Here is a 20,966-nt window from a genome sequence, read left to right as displayed (position 1 = left end):
TATGATCCGAGGAAATGAGTATAAAACTCAAGAATATTGCATAAAATAAAATCAATTATTTATTCGTACGGGATTAGGCCTCATCTACAGTTAGCCATACACTTTTCCGACCACAATAAGGTCTATGATGAAAGAAATTAAACCTTTTAATTTGAGAAAGTCACAAAACTGATAATTGGTATAAGAAATATAGGTATGTTTGTGTCTCCCATATTCACGTATCTTGATTACTTTAATTTTGTACAAGTTTTAAGCGATCATCACATTGCATAAAAACCTAGAACAAACAGCATCATTTACTATTCTCACCAAGTTCCTGTGGTCTCTTGGAGTATTCGAAGTTTAGAGTAAAGCGCAAGATTGTAACATTAATATTATTTTTGTAAAAATATGGAATGAGTCTATTAATTTTCTAACAATGTTTTATGGCAAAGCAACTCCCACCCCAATAACTTCTAGAATACATTCCCTCTGGCGGTGCGTACCAAGACGCATTAAGTAACAAATGGTATACAGTTATATTGTTGTAGGAAGAAAATCGTTTAATAATGAAATGACATTTATTACCAAAATATGACAAAGCTTCACACAGTTCATTGTCACGTTCTCATTAATACCGATAGACATCGTCATAATGATCAATCTGTTTTTTAAAATTCCAGAAACATATCAACATAGGCTTTGATCACACGTTCTATTAGCGAAACAAAAACAAAACTAATCAATCAATTAAACACAATACGTAGGGAAATAAATTACATCTGTAAGTGAAGTTGGGTCGTCATTTCGGTAAAGACCTTGCTGCTAGGAACAGTTAGCGGTATGATACTTATTTTTTATATTATTTACAGATAAAGGATTTTAGATTTTATGTACTACATCGATACATATATATATATATATATATATATATTCTAAATCCACTGGACAATTTTCAAGTTTATACTTTCGAAAGCAGTGGGTTAGAATATAAAAGTATATTTTATTATCCATTGGTAGTATCTAAAAATGTGTATGTAATATTATTGTCAGGTTCGAATATATTTTAATCTTAAAATGTTTTTTTTTTTTAGCTTAACCGTATTTGCTTCTTTCATTTTATTCTGAATTGCTAAACTATATTTGAAATCAAGGGATATAACTCAACTAATTGTAATGGAGGCAGACCACCATTAAATGTCACCACCTTGGTACCCACAAATTGTAGTTCGTCTATTTATAGCAATTCTTTCTCTGTCTCTTTTCTCCCCTTTTCCATGCCCATCTTTGTTGATTTTTTGGTCTAGAATGAATAAAGAGGGTTTGAATTAACATTTTCTGCCAGGTTTTTGTAAATATTCATGATTTTGAGGCGGAAAGATAACGGGGCTATCAGGTTGGCTACGGTGATATGTACGGCAACTAGTTACATGTTTTTAGTATGCTTCTAAAAGTTTGTGTATCTCAAAATTTTGGTGGTGAACCTCATACAAATTTTAGTGCAAAGACATGACCATTTGTTCCTCTGTCTGTAGTGAAAAGCATTCAGTCCAACGAAAATTTGGGGAAAGGTTGGAGGTGGGCAAAATGGCCAGAATTAACATTGAAGTCAATGGGGAAATTAATGGTGGTCTGCCTCTTAATAGCCCATTATATTTGGAACCGATGGAACCAAAAGTTTGTAGAAAACACCCACGCCTCCCTCCCATATTGATCACTGTTCGAGCAATATTACACCTTTCCATTATTCTTATATATACAAAATATATACTGTTTATACAAATATATCATTGCAACAAAATTGTTAATTACTTTTAATTAGCTTTTAGTTTTAGGGATTGGCGGGGTTTTTTTTATCCACTTCTTTGATCATTACAGTATAAGATAATTTGTATTGTTATTATATAAGTTATCGTAGTTCAAATTGTATTAGAAATTGTTCAATAATCATTACAATCATATTTATATATTTGTGTACCTTGTCATTTATTAATAAGATATATTAATAAGTGGTTATTTTCAATTCATTCACTGCGTTGTTGTATTATACGTGCTTTGGTCAAACTGAGCAAGATACTGTGTTAGCATAAAGTCTATAATATCTAATAAAATAGTAATTAACCTTTTTTACAGCTACAACATGGCATTCGTCGCTTTGACTGTTTTACTTGCAGCAACTTTGTCATCAGGGTTTATATGTAAGTTAGTTATATTCATTATATTTTCGTAATACCATCCTTAAGAACCGTTAAAAATATTTCGACGCGAACGTCCATGGATATATCTCTACGCACATGAAGAATTAGTAATTAAATGTGGATTCGAATTAACACACTTTTGTAATAAATTGTTTGATCATTTTGTTCTTGCTCAGCCACGTTAAAGGTTTGGTGATCTTTATGATGTTATTTCAAGATGACTTTAAATAAAACTATTGATTGGACATTCTGTTTAAAATGTCGGAAACAGTTATTACGTAATAACATACATACATGTAAGGCAAGGAGTATAGAAGTGTCGTTACTATTCAACATGTGAAAACAGTTAGCGGTCAGATAAAATTGTCACAAACATTGGCTCGTCTTTATTAGCCCAACTTCTTTCATTAACAAACATTGGCTGACACTATTTATTTTATTTAATTTTCTCTGAACTTACAAACTGATTTTTCCTGGTCACTAGATATACCACAAAATATCTGTTGATGAATAGAAAACATGATTACACCCGAAGGGACGTATATCGTCAATATGGCATAATATAAAACCGGCCACACTTTATACGTCTGCATTAATGTTTTCGTTTATTCTCCCAAAGCACAAACAAATCAGATGTGATTAAAGTTGTATAAATTGTTTTCTATAAGAATGGGGCGTTAATGATCTCTTTAAGGTACTGTTGAACTGATCACAAATGTTTGGTGAAAACAGTGACATTGCTTGTATCTAATCTTGTATAGAGATTTTATGATTTCAATACATTGTGTTTAGCGTAATATTGCCCGGTTGGCGATAACATTCCATAACACACTGGTTTTCTGTAGATCTAATTTCAAGAGCATGTGGGAATTATTTAACGTTGCGCATTGGTTACCTTAATATTCCAACTATTTATAGCAATTCGTGACTAAAAGTTATGTTATACACTTCCTGGATGATAAGGGTCGATGTGGCCTAATGAGTAAGACGTTGGATCACTAATTGGGATGTCTCGGGTTCGCTCCCGGTGGTGGCCAACAAGGTTCCAGTGGTGCATGGTAGAAGACCTGGTAAGGAATAATGTCAAGTGTGGATGGGACGAAATACCGAAGTCCCTTGTACACTTTCGCGTGTAGCTGTCAGATGGCTAGAAAGTTGGAATTCGATATTTCAATTTTACCTGCTGGATATTCACACCATGTACATGTCTAACCCTTTGAATATTCTTTTTTTCAGTGCCCTTACATCCTATACGTAAGTAGATAATCAATTACAAAAGAATACAAAAATAAAATTTTATCCACACTGAAAATTAAAGGAGCTAAATCGCTAATATTTGGGACCTAGAAATTGACACATATGGGTCGCAACGCATATAATACTGTAATATGAATGTATATAAACTGATTTACATTCAATGGTTTCCGTTTTTACTCCAATTTCAAATCAGTTATGTTCGGCGAAATAAGCCAGCAGTCTCAAGCGAGTGCAAATTTCTAGCGTCTGGTTATTCCAGTCTACATACTCCGTTTGATTTGGTGCAATGTGTCTAGCCTCGTCCCTCGAGTCTCTTGATACAACTGGGGCTGAAGCGCATTATGGTACACGATTCGTGTACCAATGGTAAAATGTTTATTTTGTCTTAAATATTGGATATCAAAAGCCCATCTTTTTCCAATAAGATCACAACATAAATGTTGATTTAATTTGACAAATAAATCGTGTTTTCAATGTTGAAGATTTTGGATGAGAGAGAGAGAGAGAGAAATGGGGTTTAACGTCCACTCGACACAAACTAGGTCATTTCGGGACTAACATATGGTTTAGTTTTATTTACATAATTCGCTTGCGCGTAGGGGTCTTTAGCAGTGAGAGGAAACCGGAGGACCCGGAGAAAACCCACGAGGTTGGACAGGCGACCCTACTCCTTGCCACGTACAACCGGGGATTCGAAACCACGCCAGTCGACTCAATGACAGACTTTATGATACAGCGCGCGCACGCTAACCATTCAGCCATCCACCCCCCCTAGATTTTGGATGATATTGAGTTAGAGACTTAGCTACTTTAAGTTGCCATTAATGTTTCTTGTTAAAACAGCTTTTTTTAATCAATCAGAATTTCATGTGGAAATTGTTAGTATATATATTTAAGACGATGAATAGAGATGTGCCGGCGTTACTATAAAACGTGCCAATTAGAACTGATTATACACGGTACTCCAAGGGAAATTTAAACGTCTGCCAATCGTCTCATTTAATGTTTCGTTTATTTTCACAAAACATAAACTAATCACGCGTGATGGAAGTTGTTTAAACCTGTACTCTTTACAATGAGACGTGTCTTGCTTTTTCTCGGTAGATCCAACTATAAGGCCAGAAGATATGTGTACACTATTGGAACCACCTTGGTTGCTTTGCTATTTTAAAACAAATTTTGACAAAAAATTATGCAATACACTTCCTGTAAGATATACACAACATACACGTCTAACCTTTTGAATATTCCTTTATTTCAGTACCCATTACGCCATTTGGTAAGTAGATAATCATTTACAAACAATACAAAAAGAACCCTTTAAAACTTATGTTAATGCTCTCAACACTAAACGTTCATACTCCTCGCAGTGTTTCGTTTGATTACACCTAACCACACTTACGAAGCAAATTTCTGTTCCAAATTATGACTAGTCAATAGTCCGATTAACAGCCAATAGCTAACTGCGTAACAATATCATTACCCTTTAAACAGAGCTCCAAATTGGACTAAATATGTTAACATAACGTTACGTCATGACTCACGATTTTATTATGCTCAATTAACCAGTGCATAGCAGAATATTGCTGAAAACCTAATTGCGTGACAAACGAGGCTACCAAAAAGAATACAATGTTAACAATACTATTTGGAGACGAACACTACTTTCACCGCTTTTAATACCTTAATACTGTTTAAGGAAAGACCCCAGATTAAACGAAGGGCTGTTATGTTGCTGTACTTGGGATAGAATTGATTGAACGGGAAGAATAGACACACACCCTCAACAGCTAAAGTGTCGGAAACCAATCCAGCAATGGCCAGAGAGGAATTCCTCCAGCCATTGCTTCAGAAATATGTAGTATCGCTGTCTAGGCAACATTTCCTTCATAAGACTCAAGTTGGCATTAAATTTTCTTGCTAAAACAACCATTTTTTTTTAAATCTAAAGGAAAAATTCCACTTCTTAGGGTTATATAGCAAAATACCACCGTTACCCGTCCTATTGTAACGTTAACATTTAAGATGCCACATTTATTTTCAACATTTTTTTAAGTATTGAAACTATTTATAATTCGTATAGCTTATTGCAAGGGAGGTGAACAATAGAGTGTATACTATTAAATAAAATTAGTTTTTCATCTTATTTTCCGCCACTTAATTTCTACGTTTATTTTATTGCAGGAGTGAGTTCGCCAGTTCATAATATTCTGCGTTTACGAGCAAATGATGTAGCTGCACGGATGGGGTTAGCGGCACAAGCTCAAGCTGGTGTATTAGCCGCGGCAGGAGGTATGACTATTTCTTTTTCTACCGAGCCTTATTTTATTAGTCATAGTATATTATATTATTTAAAAAGAAAGGCACAACTAAACATTTAGCTCTGTAGGAAGTGATACATGGTGTACTTCATTTAGACATATATGTTTCTCGTGCACAAATAATCAATGTGAACTGGCCCCTCAATTGCATCTTTGCTTTCCAGCACAACAGAGAGTTGCAGCGCATGTTGCAGCTAATATAGCCCGAAATGCTGCTGCGGCAAGTGACAGGTTCGCAACCAATGCAGCAAGACTGAGTGGAAGTGGTGCAGGTAAATTATATTGTTTCTGTATTGTTATTTATATACTTATATATAAATATTTAATCAACAAAAAACAATTGCAGCTTGTAAGGACTAAACGGTAAACACATGGCTTCATGCTCATATCATAAGCTTAACAATCACCGTCTATCTCTCGAGACAATGTACCTGATGTGAGTAGATCCAAGGTTCCTTGGGATTTTGCAGCGCTGCTACCCAACGGTCTGTGGTGCAGGACGAAAAGCCTAGACGTTCGGGTGTTACCATGGTCCGGTGTACACGCCGGCGTGTACTGAAAAGAACCTCTGGCCGTCTTCATTATCCCGGGGCAGAAAATTAGGATATTAAACTTCGTTTTATTTCATATAATTGCAGTATTGATTTGTTCTAGGTGCTAGTTCAACAGCAGTATCTTCAATGACTCACAGTAACTCAAACAAAAGTATGTTTTTTAGATTCAAAACAATTTATATACGTACTTTTGTATCACAAACAGTTTAGGATGGAGGGCGATATGTATTCTTGTGCTTATATACCTATGTTCCTGCCATTGTTTAATGAGATTATTGGCCACGGTAGTACAGTGAATACGACACTGATTAACAAGGTAGGGGGTCCCTGTGTTGGCATAGAAAGTTTCTCGGGATATTTTACCGTAGTTTCATATTGTCAGTGGTTCCGGACGGAAATTCTGACAAGAACAGCATCTAGTCATGTGCATGTAAAATACCTTTGACGGTTTAATTTCAAAGTTCGGAATCCGAGTATGGTTTTCGAATATAATCTCAAAAGAACTATCTCTTTAGTATTAATATCACGTTTGCACCTACATTAGACATTTAGTACATTAATGATTTGTATATTAGGGCCAGTACTACTTCTAATTTTTAATCCGGGCGCACTTACCGTCACTCAACTAATTTTACAGGGATAATGCTGGCTCCCGGTCAAAAAATAACTATACCAATTGACTATCGCAATGGGGATATCCAAGGCTATCAACGAAACCAAGCTGGTGGACCTGGATATTGGCCAGACCCAGCGGGACCTGGATACGGACCAGAACCAGGATATGGACCAGGTTCTGCGGGACCTGGATATGAACCAGGACATGGACCAGGTTCTGCGGGACCTGGATATGGACCAGAACCAGGATATGGACCAAGCTCAACAGGACCTGGATACGGACCAGAACCAGTATATGGACCAAGCTCATCAGGACCTGGATACGGACCAGAACCATTAGTACCAGGATATGAACCAGGCTATGTATCAGACCCCTACCCACACGGTAAAAGAAAACGTTGAATATTTAAACAATGATTCATGTTGATATATCTTAATAATGTTAATATTAATTTTATAAAAGTGCATTCGGAATATTCAGAATATAAAGGTCGCGCCATAACGATTCTAATCAGTAGTCCAATGTACAAATTCGGAAAGTCCAACAAGTGAATGTGCAAAATATAAAATCTAACAAGTATTTAATGGGCAAATCTTTCAAAAAGTGAACGCATGCAAATCGCCTTAATGGAAATAGGTGCCACATGCCCTGAAATGATAAAAAAAAGTTACATAAATTTTTATGATCTATTTGTACATTTCTTCCAGGGACACTGCGATCACCAATGCCTAATTCAGGTAAGTGCTGGGTGTTTTATTTATGTGATAAGCGCCCATATTGTTATAATAACAAGTCTGATGGTATTGTGTGATCGACTTCCAAATCAATTGCAGCTGTGAATTAATTTTAGGATTGAGCTTTAAAAACAATAACATCTGAACTAGGGCCAGTAGTTAATTACGTTAATTCAAGAGGGCATTGGTACGAGCCCCGTAGGGAGCCGCGCATTTCATCTGTGTCAGGTACGCCAGTACTTCTAGTCAAATCAGTGGTGTGCGTTAGACCCCGATTGCTTTATTATTTTGTTGAGTAAAAGAATGAGGCTGTGGTGTTGACATTTAGACTTGAGAGATACCCTTAGGTGAACGAGAAATGCACCGTTGAAGCCTCCCACTCCACCCCCGCCATTGCAAACGAATACAGTTAGTCTATGCACTTCTTCTATAAGTTAGAATCGGACTTTAGTGGCTATATTTATAACAGGTTACATCACAAGGCTTCATTTTGCTTGGGTGGGGAGAGAGTCCTTTCAGCGCCACAGAATTTCTAACAAAAATAATTGTAAGAGGAAATTAAATAAATGAAATAGGGTTTAATGTCCCACTGTTCTGCGCCAACTGGGCTAACAGAAAATTTGAATTATAATACATGAAAGTTTAACCACTGACAATATAAAATTGCGCACGATCTTGATACTTTAAAGGCAATTGCTGGTGCAAAAATATTTGCAATAATCTTAAATAATATATTTTAAATGTCCTACGCCTGTAACCATTTTTCAGTCTATTATTTATGGACGGTTAAATGGTCATAGCTTATTAAACACCACATCACCGTTTATTTAGTTATGGAAAACCGAACAGCTCTTTATTCAGTGTTCTTAATTCATAGTCCTTAAATCATATTTCTTCATTTGTTGTGGTATTTCGACATTTGTACACTAAAATTAACATTTGTATCTTGAAATAATTATTTGTTTTACAAATTAGACATTTGTCATATCAGATTTGTAAAGTGAATTTTGATTTAATTTAATTTTATTTTATTTTAGAAAGACAAAATTAATTTTAGTAAATCAAAAAAATAATCTACATTTACATTTCATCATAGATATATAAGGAAAAACAAATCTCGAAAAACAAATTTCTAAATACAAATCTCCAAATACAAATCTTACAAAACATTTCTCCAAAAACATTTCTTCAATAAAATGTCTCCAAAACATTTCTGGAAATTCATCGAACCGGAACATTATGACGACAGCGGAAATCAACCTGGCATACAACAAAGGAAAATCGAGCAAACATATGCTCTTCAAAAAAAAGTAGGGGATATTGAAATGCAAATACCTATGCAGGTTGTGATATGATAAATAGTCATGGACACTTGACATGCTTTGAGAGTATGTTCACAGATGAATAACTTATCGCCCTAACAGAACCACTGAGCTGCACATGCGACACGCGATAGCGCCATACACGTGGGAGGGGTTCACTGTCAAATTTGACACTTTAAGGAAGGGTTGATGAAACTGCCGCGTGCTGGTTTATCCTATCCATGTTTGCTTTCCTGTTGGTTCTTGCATACGGTTTACTGTTTAGCGTAACTTTGCTTTAGTGCGTTACGTTTAATTTGATCGGGAGACGTGTTCGTCGACGTCAACCGACAACACTGCAAGAATTGGCCGTGGCACTGCAAGAGGAGTGGGTCAGATTGACCCAAATTGTGATTGGACGGTTGATTAGGAGCATGCCACGACGAATTGCTGAATGTCTGAGGCTTGGTGGAGCAATTACTCATTATTAAGACAAAAATCAAAAACGTCCATTTTTACTTTTAGCAGTGTATCTCTTTGCGATTGAAATAGGACCGTCTGATAAGCCTCCCATATATATACAATAAGATATATCGCTCAATGACCGTGACTTTAGTGGAATCTGAAATCGCGTGTGTGTTTTATATGTGTGTATATATATAAGAAAAAAATATATAAAACGATCTAAGTCTCAGTTAAACATATAAGTAAAATTCAAGTATTAGAGAAAAAAACACTAAAAATTATTAGAGAAAAAACACTAAAAATTATTAGCGAAAAAACACTAAAAATTAAAATTTTAATTTTTAGTGTTTTTTCTCTAATACTTGAATTATATATATATATATCTGATCTAGCATTAAATAAAATAAATTGAAAGTAGTCTACTTTTAGTAATTAGGTTATTATTTGATAGCAAAAAAAAAAATTCTTTCGACAAACGAAAAGAGGGCTTTATCTCTTCTAAATCATGTAATCACGAATGTACCAGTAAAATAGTCAATACTCGTATATTCAAAGAGCGATAGACAAATACTTTCAGGTGAAGCATTTTACGATAACTGGAATTTCGTATTAAGACGCGTATTTTGACTTTTAAATACCCCATCCCCTCACTAAACAGAGTTCAGACGATCCAAATTATATCTGCTTTAACAAGGTACGTAAATATGTATATGTCAAAAAATATTTTACAATTTTGAAAATGTATTCGGACCTTTTTAATGGTATACATCCCGATATCTTGTATTTTGTGTTATGACCCGTATTTTGACGTTAAATACTCCCACCCCCTCCCCATTTAATACATTTTAGTGTCATTCCAATTTACTTCTTTTTATCAAGGTATGTAATTACAAATGTGCAAGAAAATAATTTACATTTTGTAGCAACAATAAACATACCTTCAGCTGTATATGAACAGATGTCGAGAATTTCTTATTAAGATCGCTTTTTTTACTTTAAATATTCCGCCCCTCCCTTCACTTAATAAAGTTTAGAATCGTTGAACTTTGATCTCTTTTCAAGGTATATAAATATAAACGTGCCAGAAGATAACTTAAAAAGTTATACACTATTAAACTCTATTAATTGACTGTGAGGGGGGGGGGGGGTTGAGGTTGTCAATGTCAAAATACGGGTCATACTACGACATTCCAGATATTACACAGAATACCACTGAAAAGAAGTTTCGTTTACCTTTTCAGAAATGTAAATTATATTCTGGCACATTTAAATTTACATAGCTTGGAAAAGCTATTACAGTTGGATGGCGCTAAATACTATTAAGTTAGTGGGGGGGGGGGGGTATTTAAAATTTAAAATACTGGTTATCGTGTAATGCATGAGCGGAAAGTATTTATTTATTCATGATTACATGATTTAGAAGAGATTAAACACTCTTTCGATTGAGAACAGAATTATGTCGCTATCAGACAAAACCTAGTTTCTGAAAATAGACTATTTTCCATTTATTTTCTTCCTCGAAGGCCAGGCCCGATTAGCCATACTACGCATGTGGTTTCACTAGTGTCGCGGTCAACAAGCGATTTTTCTGATTGTGTATATGCTTGCTCGATTCCCCATTATTGTATGGTGACTTATTGTATGCCAGGGTGATTTCCGCTCATATCGTTATAATATTCCAGTTCGATGGATTTCGAGAAATATTTTTGGAGAAATGTTATTTGAAGATATGGTTTTTGGAGAAATGTTTTGGAAGATTTGTATTTAGAAATTTGTTGTTCCAGATTTGTTTTTCGATGTATTTCTCTGATGAAATGTAAATGTAGGCTAAATTTTGAATTTCTAAAATAAATTTTATCTATATATTAAAATACATTTTAAAAATCTGATATGACAAAATTCTGATTTGTAAAACAAATTTTGATTATAAGATACAAATGTTAATTTTAGTGTACAAATACATTAAGAACTAAGAATTAAGAACACCAAATAAAGAGCTGTTTGGTCTTATATATTTAGTGACTATAAATGTGCGAAACTGATTTAAGGCTTGGTATATATATAATATATATATAATATATATATAAGAAAAAAATATATAAAACGATCTAACTCTCAGTTAATCATATAAGTAAAATTCAAGTATTAGAGAAAAAACACTAAAAATTAAAATTTTGGCTAGTACTTTCATCGTTATCAAACGAATCGTCAGGCCATTTATTTTTAGTGTTTTTCTCTAATACTTGAATTTTACTTATATTATATATATATATATCCAAAATTATTAGCACAACCGCAAAACTGCACTACTTTGTTTCACGGTAAATGATGAAAAGATAAAAAAGGTATGCCGACACAAACTGATTTCAACACTGGTTTAATAACATTTTAACATTTTAAAGTACTTTTCGTCCGTCTTGGGACTATTCATAAATAATGTCATTGTATAAAGATGGACAGTATAGTATATTTATACATATTTACATAGTAACACTGGTTTTAATTGGCTATAGTTACCATTGTCTATGGTTACATAGTATATCGTTAACTAATAGAAACATGTACACACATGTGTTAATCTGTAGTATATGGGTTTCAATTTATGAACAATGAGTGGAAGATAATCATGGGATAGATTTAAGAAAATTAATGAAGCTAATGGCCAATTGTTACTTATTGACTATTAAGTAATGAAGCTAATATATATATATATTGTGGTAATTGTCAAGATATTTGGAGATATTTATTTATGGTGGGGCACCCTATCATTCGTCATGCTAATGCACACCTTTGGCCTTTCACTCAGTCTGACTTTTCCGATCGTCTGGATTTTCCAGCACGGTTTCTCTTTGTCAAGACTATTACCAGTCTTTAATAAATGTTGATTTCGTTGTTTATCGTTTGCTCCAGGTGCAACGGGATCCAGTCAACAGGCTAGTTATACTGACCCAGGAAGTCCAGCGCCTGTTGGTCCAGGTAAAGTTCATTATAACATAGTAAACAATAATGCAATGCAATGCCTAATCATTTAATACGTAAAACGAGTGCCAGGTGTTATTGAAAGGGTATTCATATTCTGTCTTTTGCACAATTCAGACTACTGAGAAACAAGGCTCACACTGGCTTTCAATTTTTTTCCGACAAAATGGATGATAATTTTCATATACAAAAATGTTCTGGAATATTTTATCTGCAAAAATGTTGAATAAAAAAGACAACATGTAACAATTTTATGTCTCGGGTAGGCCTATTATAAAACAATTACCGATATATACAATACTACGGCGCCCGGCAAGGGGCGAAAAATATAAACAAAATACCTAGCGCGAACCGGATAATAACTAGCGCGCGCCAATCAATGCCTATTGCGCACTAATGAATTCCAGAATATTAGGGAAATTTTACAAGGACAGCGGCACTGCGTTCTACTCATATTTCAAATTCCAAATGCCAAGGGGTCTGTTGCGTGCACATCAGTGTGTACATTGGACAAGGGAAGCCCACGCCGGAAATACTGAGGAACTTTCTCTGTCAACACACAGAGGAGCGAACCTGAACCTCTGTATATTGCTATAAGACTTTATATTCCACACCCTTGTCATAAGCATTATACGAATCATGAATATTAAAGGTGCATTATGTAAGATATATATCGGACTATTGCGGGTCTTTATTTTGGCTTCAAATATTATATAAATTATTAATTAGACATTTATTCACATGACAAGTCCATAAGCCACTCTCTAGAGCATCGGGTGTTTGTGATTTTTAATGGATGGAAACACAACATCTATTTGATTATTTGCTTTTAATCGAGATTTTATTTATTATCGTAACAATGTTAGCAAAGACAAAAGAGACGTTGTTTCGATTCCCGTCTTGTACGTGACAATGGTAAGGTCGCCTGTCCAACTTCGCGGGTTTTCTCTGGGTCATCCGGTTTCCCCCCACTGTTAATGTTTATTAACATACCTAGTTTATGTCGATAAGACGTTTTCCCCCGCTCCCCCCTCTGAGCTACCAGGCCCAAACAGAAAGTCTGATCAACCTCTTCGTTTGCAAGGGGCTGCCTTCCTGACCCTGCACTACCCAATTTGAAAAGACTGGAACAGGCTGATAAATTACATTCATCACAGTATTAGGGAGTGTCCCTACTACGATTATTATCAGACGAAAAGGGAAATCGAGCAATTGGGGGGAATTGTGGTGTAGGTTTTCTCCGATTCACCCGGTTTTCTCTCACTAATAAAGACCACTCACTCCCCTCTCTCTCTACCTCAGAAGCCGATTTGCTCCTTTCTGTGAATTCACTTTTTCTAATATATCGAGAAAATCCACCTATGCAAACATTATTGCACAATCCAAATCTTTTTATCTTGTCATGCCAATCAACGTGCCACACATAGTTTGGTCCTATTCCGTTATATTGTGTTCTCCCAAGTCTGTGACGCAAGCGACATTCCACACCTATACAGATCTAAAAGTTTCAGTATGGCCACTTTGGATAAATTTTAAATGCATCCATCGATATCCATGGCATTGACCACTTCGATGTAACTCTTGCTGGATATATTGAGTAAACAGGAATAGTGCTTTCTTCTGCCAAGCCCTGTCTAACCGATAATTGTATGTGATGATTTACCACGAGAAGGGTTTTTTTATAACTAACAACCCGGTGGCAGTATTGACGAATGTAATATAACACCTAAACTCCCAAAATATGACATCGTAGCAGATGTTCTATAGAGTGTACGGACAGTATGCCTATTGCTAGACACGTAAAGTTGTGTGTATGGGGGGGGGGGCGCAACGTTCAGTTGACGCAAACTAGATCATTTTGTTACATGGGGGAGGGGTCGGGCAACACAGAGAAAAGCCACGACATTGGACAGGCGACCCTACTCCTTGTCAAGTTCAAAAATGGAATCGAAACCATGCCACTCAACAACAGACTGTATGACCATAAAGCGTATGCGTTAGATCATTCGGCCATCCAAACAACATCTTGTTTATGTCATGATAAATAAATGTAAAACCTGAAGATTTCCATTGCAGTGGCTACACAATACAACAACCAGGCTGGTACTTCTAGCAATACAGTTGGACAGAATACTGTTACATTGGGCGCTGGTCCTGCATACCAACCACAAGCCAATATAGCTACAAACCAGATAGTCGGGTTACAACCACCTGCATACATACCCCAGAACCCGAACACAATTGCCACAGCACAATCTACTCAACAACAAACAGTTGCTCAACAGACAAATGCAATTGTAAATGATCCCAGGCCAACAACATACATAAATCCTCTTCCTGGGCGTGTGACAAGCATCCAGGATCCATTTGCAGGTAAATACATTGGGTATTTTACATCATAGTAAAGTAACTGTGCTGGATTTGCAATTCTCCGAAAATATCAAATTTCGCAAGGCTTAATCTACGCCGATGCTGATTATTTAACATTGAATTTAAACAAAAACAAATATTAACGCTAGATAATCTCCCGGCTTGGATTAAATCATAATGAAAACAGGCCCATCAATTAGGTTTCGCGAAACAAAAATGACGTTGTACCATTTACATAGGGAGCAACATAGATCTGTGGAATTTCAGTTCATAATATCTCTGAAATACTTTTTGGAATTGAATCATTTTAGGCCCGATATTGCCACTGGGTTTTACAACGGATTACTATATCGCTTAAATAACGCTCAGAGACCTTAAATCATAATACTCGTAATAACTGATCATTAATTATTATAATAATCTTTTGCAGCAAACAATGGAGGTAGTAATGCACAGATTGTTACAGGTATGGTCCTTTTTACAATATCAACCTGTGCCATTAAACACTGCTTTCAATGTGTGCTATACAAAAATGCATACGACTTGTAAACTAAAGTTTGTGATATATATTTACAATTAAATTGGTACATTGTTTAGAATAACGATGGATTATTTGTAAAACAGAAACCACTGACTTCCCATTTTGCATTTTTATATATTTAGTAAACATGGTTGATCCCGGTGTGGGAAACTCAATTACCACAGGAACAAGTAAGTAGAAGTGTAACGCTAAAGGTGTTACTTCTTTACTACAGCAGTGATTAAAATATTAATTAAATCAAAATTCAAAACATAACAATGCCATGTCAGTGAGACTTAAATGCAGAAATTGTCTGGCTTTTAATATTAAACATTTTAATACTATATTATTACTAAACCTGTATATTAACCAAGTGTATTCCATTTTCCAGCAACCAATTTCCAACCAATGCCTAATAGTAACTCAGGTAATCAAATTATACTCTTCAAAAAAGAAACACAGCCCACTTTTCATCATTTTTTTTTATTTGAACGAGGTCGTTGTTTCCATAAATCTTACTTGTTTTTAATGTCATGTAACGATAAAAGAAATTCATTATTGGTTTTAAATGTAGGGTCACTAATTGTGACTGGTCATCATATTTGCCGAAATTTGTGTTCGCTTGATTACACCAAGACAAATGAATTTAACAACTTCGCGAGCTTTTCGCATGGAACCTAAATCTAAGGCCTTTAAAATCCCTGGGTTCTCGGTTTCAAAATCAGTTTGACATGTAAACACTCAACCAAGTGATGCCACATCTGAACGAAGACCAACGCAACAACGCTGTTGGTCGATTAGAAGAAGGTGAATCCCAGACAGATGTAGCCAGTCTGCTGAATGTTTCCCTGAGTTCCATTTCTCGCCTTTGAGATAGGTACCGACAGCGAAGTTCAACACGTGACCGCCCAAGCTCAGGCCAAACAAGAGTGACCCCCACCTGTCCTGGATCGTCACTTCTGGTTACGTCAACAGCGACCTCTACTGCAGCAGCAATTCCCGGACGGCGTAGAATCTCAGACCAGACAGTCCGTAAACGCCTACGTGAAACCGTATTACGAGCCAGACGTCCCCGTTAGAGCTGCTGTTTTGAAATACGCCGACACCGTGAAATCCAACTTCAGTGGGTTCAGACACTGGGGGTATGGCCCCAGCAACATTAGAGAGCAGTTTGGTGTAGCGATGTGTCGCGGTTTCTGTTGCAACAAGACGATGGTAGAGCGAGGGTATACCGACGACGAAATGTCACATTGCGTTTCTTTTTTTAAAGAGTATATTTTAATGAAATTATGTTTAAGTGCGTCTAATAATGTCTGGCAAACACATTATAAACCTGGTATAATATTACTCATTATGTGACGTTTGCAATTTATGCAATCTGATTAAAATACAGATTTATATTTCGTTTCGTTTTTTTATACTTTCGATGGCCTACACTAGGTCAAGCTGAGCTCATACGAGCAGCTTTTGACCCTATGACGTAAGACATTTGATTAAGCAATCAGCATTGATGTTACCTGTGGATTACCCACAGTTGCGTGCAAAACATGCCTAAATCTCACCTTGACAGACCGTTTTATTGGCTAATCCCTCACACCATTCAGAACACGTCAATGATAACAACTCTTCCATATCCTAGTGCAGTAAAGACGAGTAAAACGAAATTTTTAACTATAAAAACGAAACAAAATAGGATCTGTGTTTTAATCAGATGCATGTATTATTAGATATATTGCATTATACCCTTGAAATTCATATGGTTGATACATAAATATTTTATCATAAAGGTCCTGGTTATGTTGACCCTAGCACAAGTGCTGGACCCGGTGAGTTTTATTTTATAACATAATTTCATATTATCACATGTAGCTTGTCGCTAATGCCCATCTTTTCGACCGATAAAATATTTCTTGTAATATAGTTCACAAAGCGGGTTTAGGGTTTTCGATTATTGTCTTTAGATCAAGTAGGTTGACTTAGCGCGCGAGAGAGACAGGGATAGTGAGAGTTTAATGTCAACTCGAAACAAACTAGGTCATTTCGGGACTAACATATGGTTTCATTTTTATTTCAATAAAAAACCCACGAGGTTGGACAGTCGACCCTACTCCTTGTTACGCACAACTGGGGAATCGAAACCACGCCAGTTGATTCAATGACAGGCTTTTTAAGACCTGAGACTCGGTAAATATGTTGGGATTGTTCGTAAAATATACACAAATATTGGTATTGATAGTTTAAACTAAAATGACCAATAGAATTAATGGCACCGTCATTAATATTATAATATCAATTCGAATTTTATTTTTAATTTGTTTTTACAGGAATCTCTTCGTATATTGGCTCAATGAACGCCGCTGGTGCTAGTAAGTTTTATTAAATCCAAAAACTTTAGATTAACTCAAATAAGGCAAAAATAATATGAAAGTCACTTGCGAAACGAAGACGTTATCTTTATAATCTGTTATTTTGAAAATATGACTACTAAGATAGATACAGCTAAGGTTGGTTTTTTTAGGTGGTACTTATGTTGATCCTGTTGCCACTCTTTCTGCTGGGGCTGGCACTACTTCCTACGCTGGCTCACAAAATAATGCAGCTTCCGGTGAGTTATATTTCAAATACAAGAATTACTGTAAATCGATAATTATTTTTAAAAGATATACAGATAAAGTTGACTTTTATAGGTGGTGTTTGTGTTGATCCTGCTGCCATTCTTACTGCTGGATCTGATCAATTTATATTTGGCCATCTCTTGGGAAATGTAGACGTAGTTTGCATGGCAACCGCTTGTTATCTTTATAATCTGTTTATCTCATATGGCGCTCATGACATATTATCTCATCATTGTTGGTTTCTACTTATCTTAACACAATTTATCCAGTTTTCTTTCGTGGAGCATTGATTTATTATGTTAAAATGATATAATACCATCAAGCATTAAACAAAGCATCATTCGACAATTATCTTTAACGTTTTGCTTATTATGGTCCTGCCTCTTCTGCTACCGGATCCGGTTAGTTTTATATTATAGATTTAGTGGGAGCGTCGAGGTGGTGCATATGTCATATTTATGATGGTTCACCAATACGTTATGTCTTAAATATATAATTTATAATCTGGAATAAAATTCTTTCTGTGTGCTGGTCCTGCATTCCCGTATTTGCGATCTTGAACGTTCGCAGCCAGAACTGAAACATTCCAACATCATATTTGACATGTTCAATGCAAACGTAACTTGTTAAAACTCCCTATATAATAACAACTTACATCCCACTTCTACTCGTTGCCACTGGCAACCTTTGATAAAACTGTCCTGTTTATTTTCAATGCATGCTTAAAAGTATCCGTGTATCAGAAATATACAGAAAGAGTACTATTCATTTCTGATACACGGATACTTTTATACTGTTTTAGATACCTATCAAGCAATAAGTAGCGGACGTTTAGTCCGACCCAGATCGCAATTGATAACGATGGCTCTCTACAATGCACAAGGATAATGTACATGAGAGAGAGAGAGATGTGGGGTTTAACGTCCACTCGACACAAACTAGGTCATTTTGGGACTAACATCTGGTTCAATTTTATTTCCGTAATTCGCTTGCGCGTAGGGGTCTTTAGCAGTGGGAGGAAACCGGAGGACCCGGAGAAAACCCACGAGGTTGGACGGGCGACCCTACTCCTTGTCACGTACAACCGGGAATTTGAAACCACGCCAGTTGACTCAATGACAGATTTAATGATACAGCGCGCACGTGCTAACCACTAAGCCATCCAACCCCTATTATGTACATGAAACAACTAGTCAAAATCATAGTAACAAAACAAACCGGGTGGGGGGGGGACTACATGGCAGTTCAAAAACATATACAATGACATTAAATTAACATAACAACATATTACAAAAATCAATTATTATACATATCAATTGGCATCTATTTCATAATTTGGTTTGATTTATATTAATATGCAAAATATATAAATTAGAATATTGAATAATTATTTTAATTAATTGTGATGATAGAAGGCGCAGTTCTCTTGCTGGACACTTCACAGGCATTAAAAATAAGTAGGATGAAAAAAACGCTAGAAAGTCATAAACTTTATTACAAATAAATTTCAACGGAAGAACCATCCGCCGATGCATACTTTCACCAGGAATGGCCCACGTTTCGCATTTCCTTTACACTACATTTAATAATATCGCAGTCCTCTGCGCCATAGACACATTGTTTTGACGATGTGGTCTAAACAAACACGTGATTGTTTTACTCAGAGTATCATAGCAAGACGCACGTGTAAAAACTACTCACTGCGAAATCATTCTACCATGAAATGTAACGTGAGGCTCAGAAAGGGATAAATGAAAGAGCAGAAAGTATTTGTCACTTTTCGGTTGAAACGACTCGATAATAAATACTGTTTTTCACATTTTGCTTCACAATACTCGATAGAAATGTGATGTAAGTAACTTATTAGCACCTCCGCCTCGGCTGGGCCCCTCGACCAAAACTGTCCTGATATTCACCGATACACCTCGGAAAGTGTGCTAATAACTATTACATAATCATGGTTAATGTTATATTTTGTTTTCATATTCTGATACAACTTTTTTATACGACCATCTACAGATTACACCTAAAACTAGATTTTTGAATGTCTCAAATGTATTGCATGTGACATCATTCGATAGACCCTGGCCAAACGAATAACAGTTATGAATTGTCAACCCATAAGTAGCATTATTTTATCCATCTTCTTTTTTAAAGGTGCTACGATAGCCTACAAAATGATGCAGCTTCCGCTAAGTTATATTTCAATAAATATTAATACATGGCTTGTGTCGTTGAAATACAATAATTACTATAACTCGATTATTATTTTAAAAGATATACAGCTAAACTTGATTTTATAGGTGGTGCTTATGTTGATCCTGCTGCTGGAGCTGGTGAGTTTCATTTTTATGTTTTATTTTTTATCTATATACTTAAAGGGACAATAACACTCTGGCTGGCTTGACAGCTCCAGAAAATAACAGAATAGCCTTATTCTAAGTACTAGATGTGTTAGTGTCTTACCTGTTGTGTAAATTATCCATTAAATCATATTTTACTTGTCCAGAGGGTCACATTTGAAAAGCTTTACGTCAGGCTATCACCTATTAATTGGAATATTGTAAAATAGTACAATTTGTTGACCAGAATAAAGATTGGGACATATTATTCAGTTACAACAAGAGTAGTATTGAGCCTTTAAACACAATATAGCCCTTGTGCATGGGTAGTTAATTTGATTTTTATAATGATGTTATACCATTAACCATTAAACAATAATATCATTGGACAATTATGTTAAAGGTACTGCTTATTACGGTCCTGCATCTTCTGCTATCGGGTCTGCTTAGTTTGATATTATTGATCTATTGGGAGGGACGATATATCTTTGCAAACATAAAATAATAACATTACCATTAACTTTTAAATCAAATACCACTCAAAACAATATTATTATCGATGAAATGAAAATGGAGAAAAATAAAATCTCAACATAAAGTCCATGGGCCATTATCCCGAATGGTAATTAGAGTTAAAACATGTTTACGTATTCTTTATTCCCTCAGAGTTAACTCCTCGTATCACATATATCTAAGATATGATTTTTTAAAAGAT

General features: G+C 35.5%; 1 protein-coding gene across 1 annotated transcript in view; it reads left to right on the top strand.

Annotated features, from left to right (window-relative positions):
* Positions 1-20,966, top strand: part of LOC126824319 (spidroin-2) — a 35,412-nt gene that overhangs the window by 11,585 nt on the left and 2,861 nt on the right. Inside the window, exons 2-18 of the mRNA XM_056101727.1 lie at positions 2,113-2,177; positions 3,414-3,431; positions 4,696-4,713; positions 5,619-5,726; positions 5,920-6,027; positions 6,410-6,460; positions 6,947-7,309; positions 7,633-7,662; positions 12,336-12,401; positions 14,481-14,777; positions 15,205-15,240; positions 15,438-15,485; positions 15,686-15,721; positions 17,082-17,120; positions 17,619-17,660; positions 17,813-17,899; positions 20,213-20,245. Coding sequence (XP_055957702.1) covers positions 2,120-2,177; positions 3,414-3,431; positions 4,696-4,713; positions 5,619-5,726; positions 5,920-6,027; positions 6,410-6,460; positions 6,947-7,309; positions 7,633-7,662; positions 12,336-12,401; positions 14,481-14,777; positions 15,205-15,240; positions 15,438-15,485; positions 15,686-15,721; positions 17,082-17,120; positions 17,619-17,660; positions 17,813-17,899; positions 20,213-20,245 — 1,438 coding nt within the window. The 5' untranslated portion in view covers positions 2,113-2,119. The remainder of the gene's footprint in view (positions 1-2,112; positions 2,178-3,413; positions 3,432-4,695; positions 4,714-5,618; positions 5,727-5,919; positions 6,028-6,409; positions 6,461-6,946; positions 7,310-7,632; positions 7,663-12,335; positions 12,402-14,480; positions 14,778-15,204; positions 15,241-15,437; positions 15,486-15,685; positions 15,722-17,081; positions 17,121-17,618; positions 17,661-17,812; positions 17,900-20,212; positions 20,246-20,966) is intronic.

Source organism: Patella vulgata, chromosome 6 (assembly GCF_932274485.2).
Source record: "Patella vulgata chromosome 6, xgPatVulg1.2, whole genome shotgun sequence".
NCBI lineage: Eukaryota > Metazoa > Mollusca > Gastropoda > Patellidae > Patella > Patella vulgata.
This window is presented reverse-complemented; position numbering and strand designations above follow the sequence as displayed.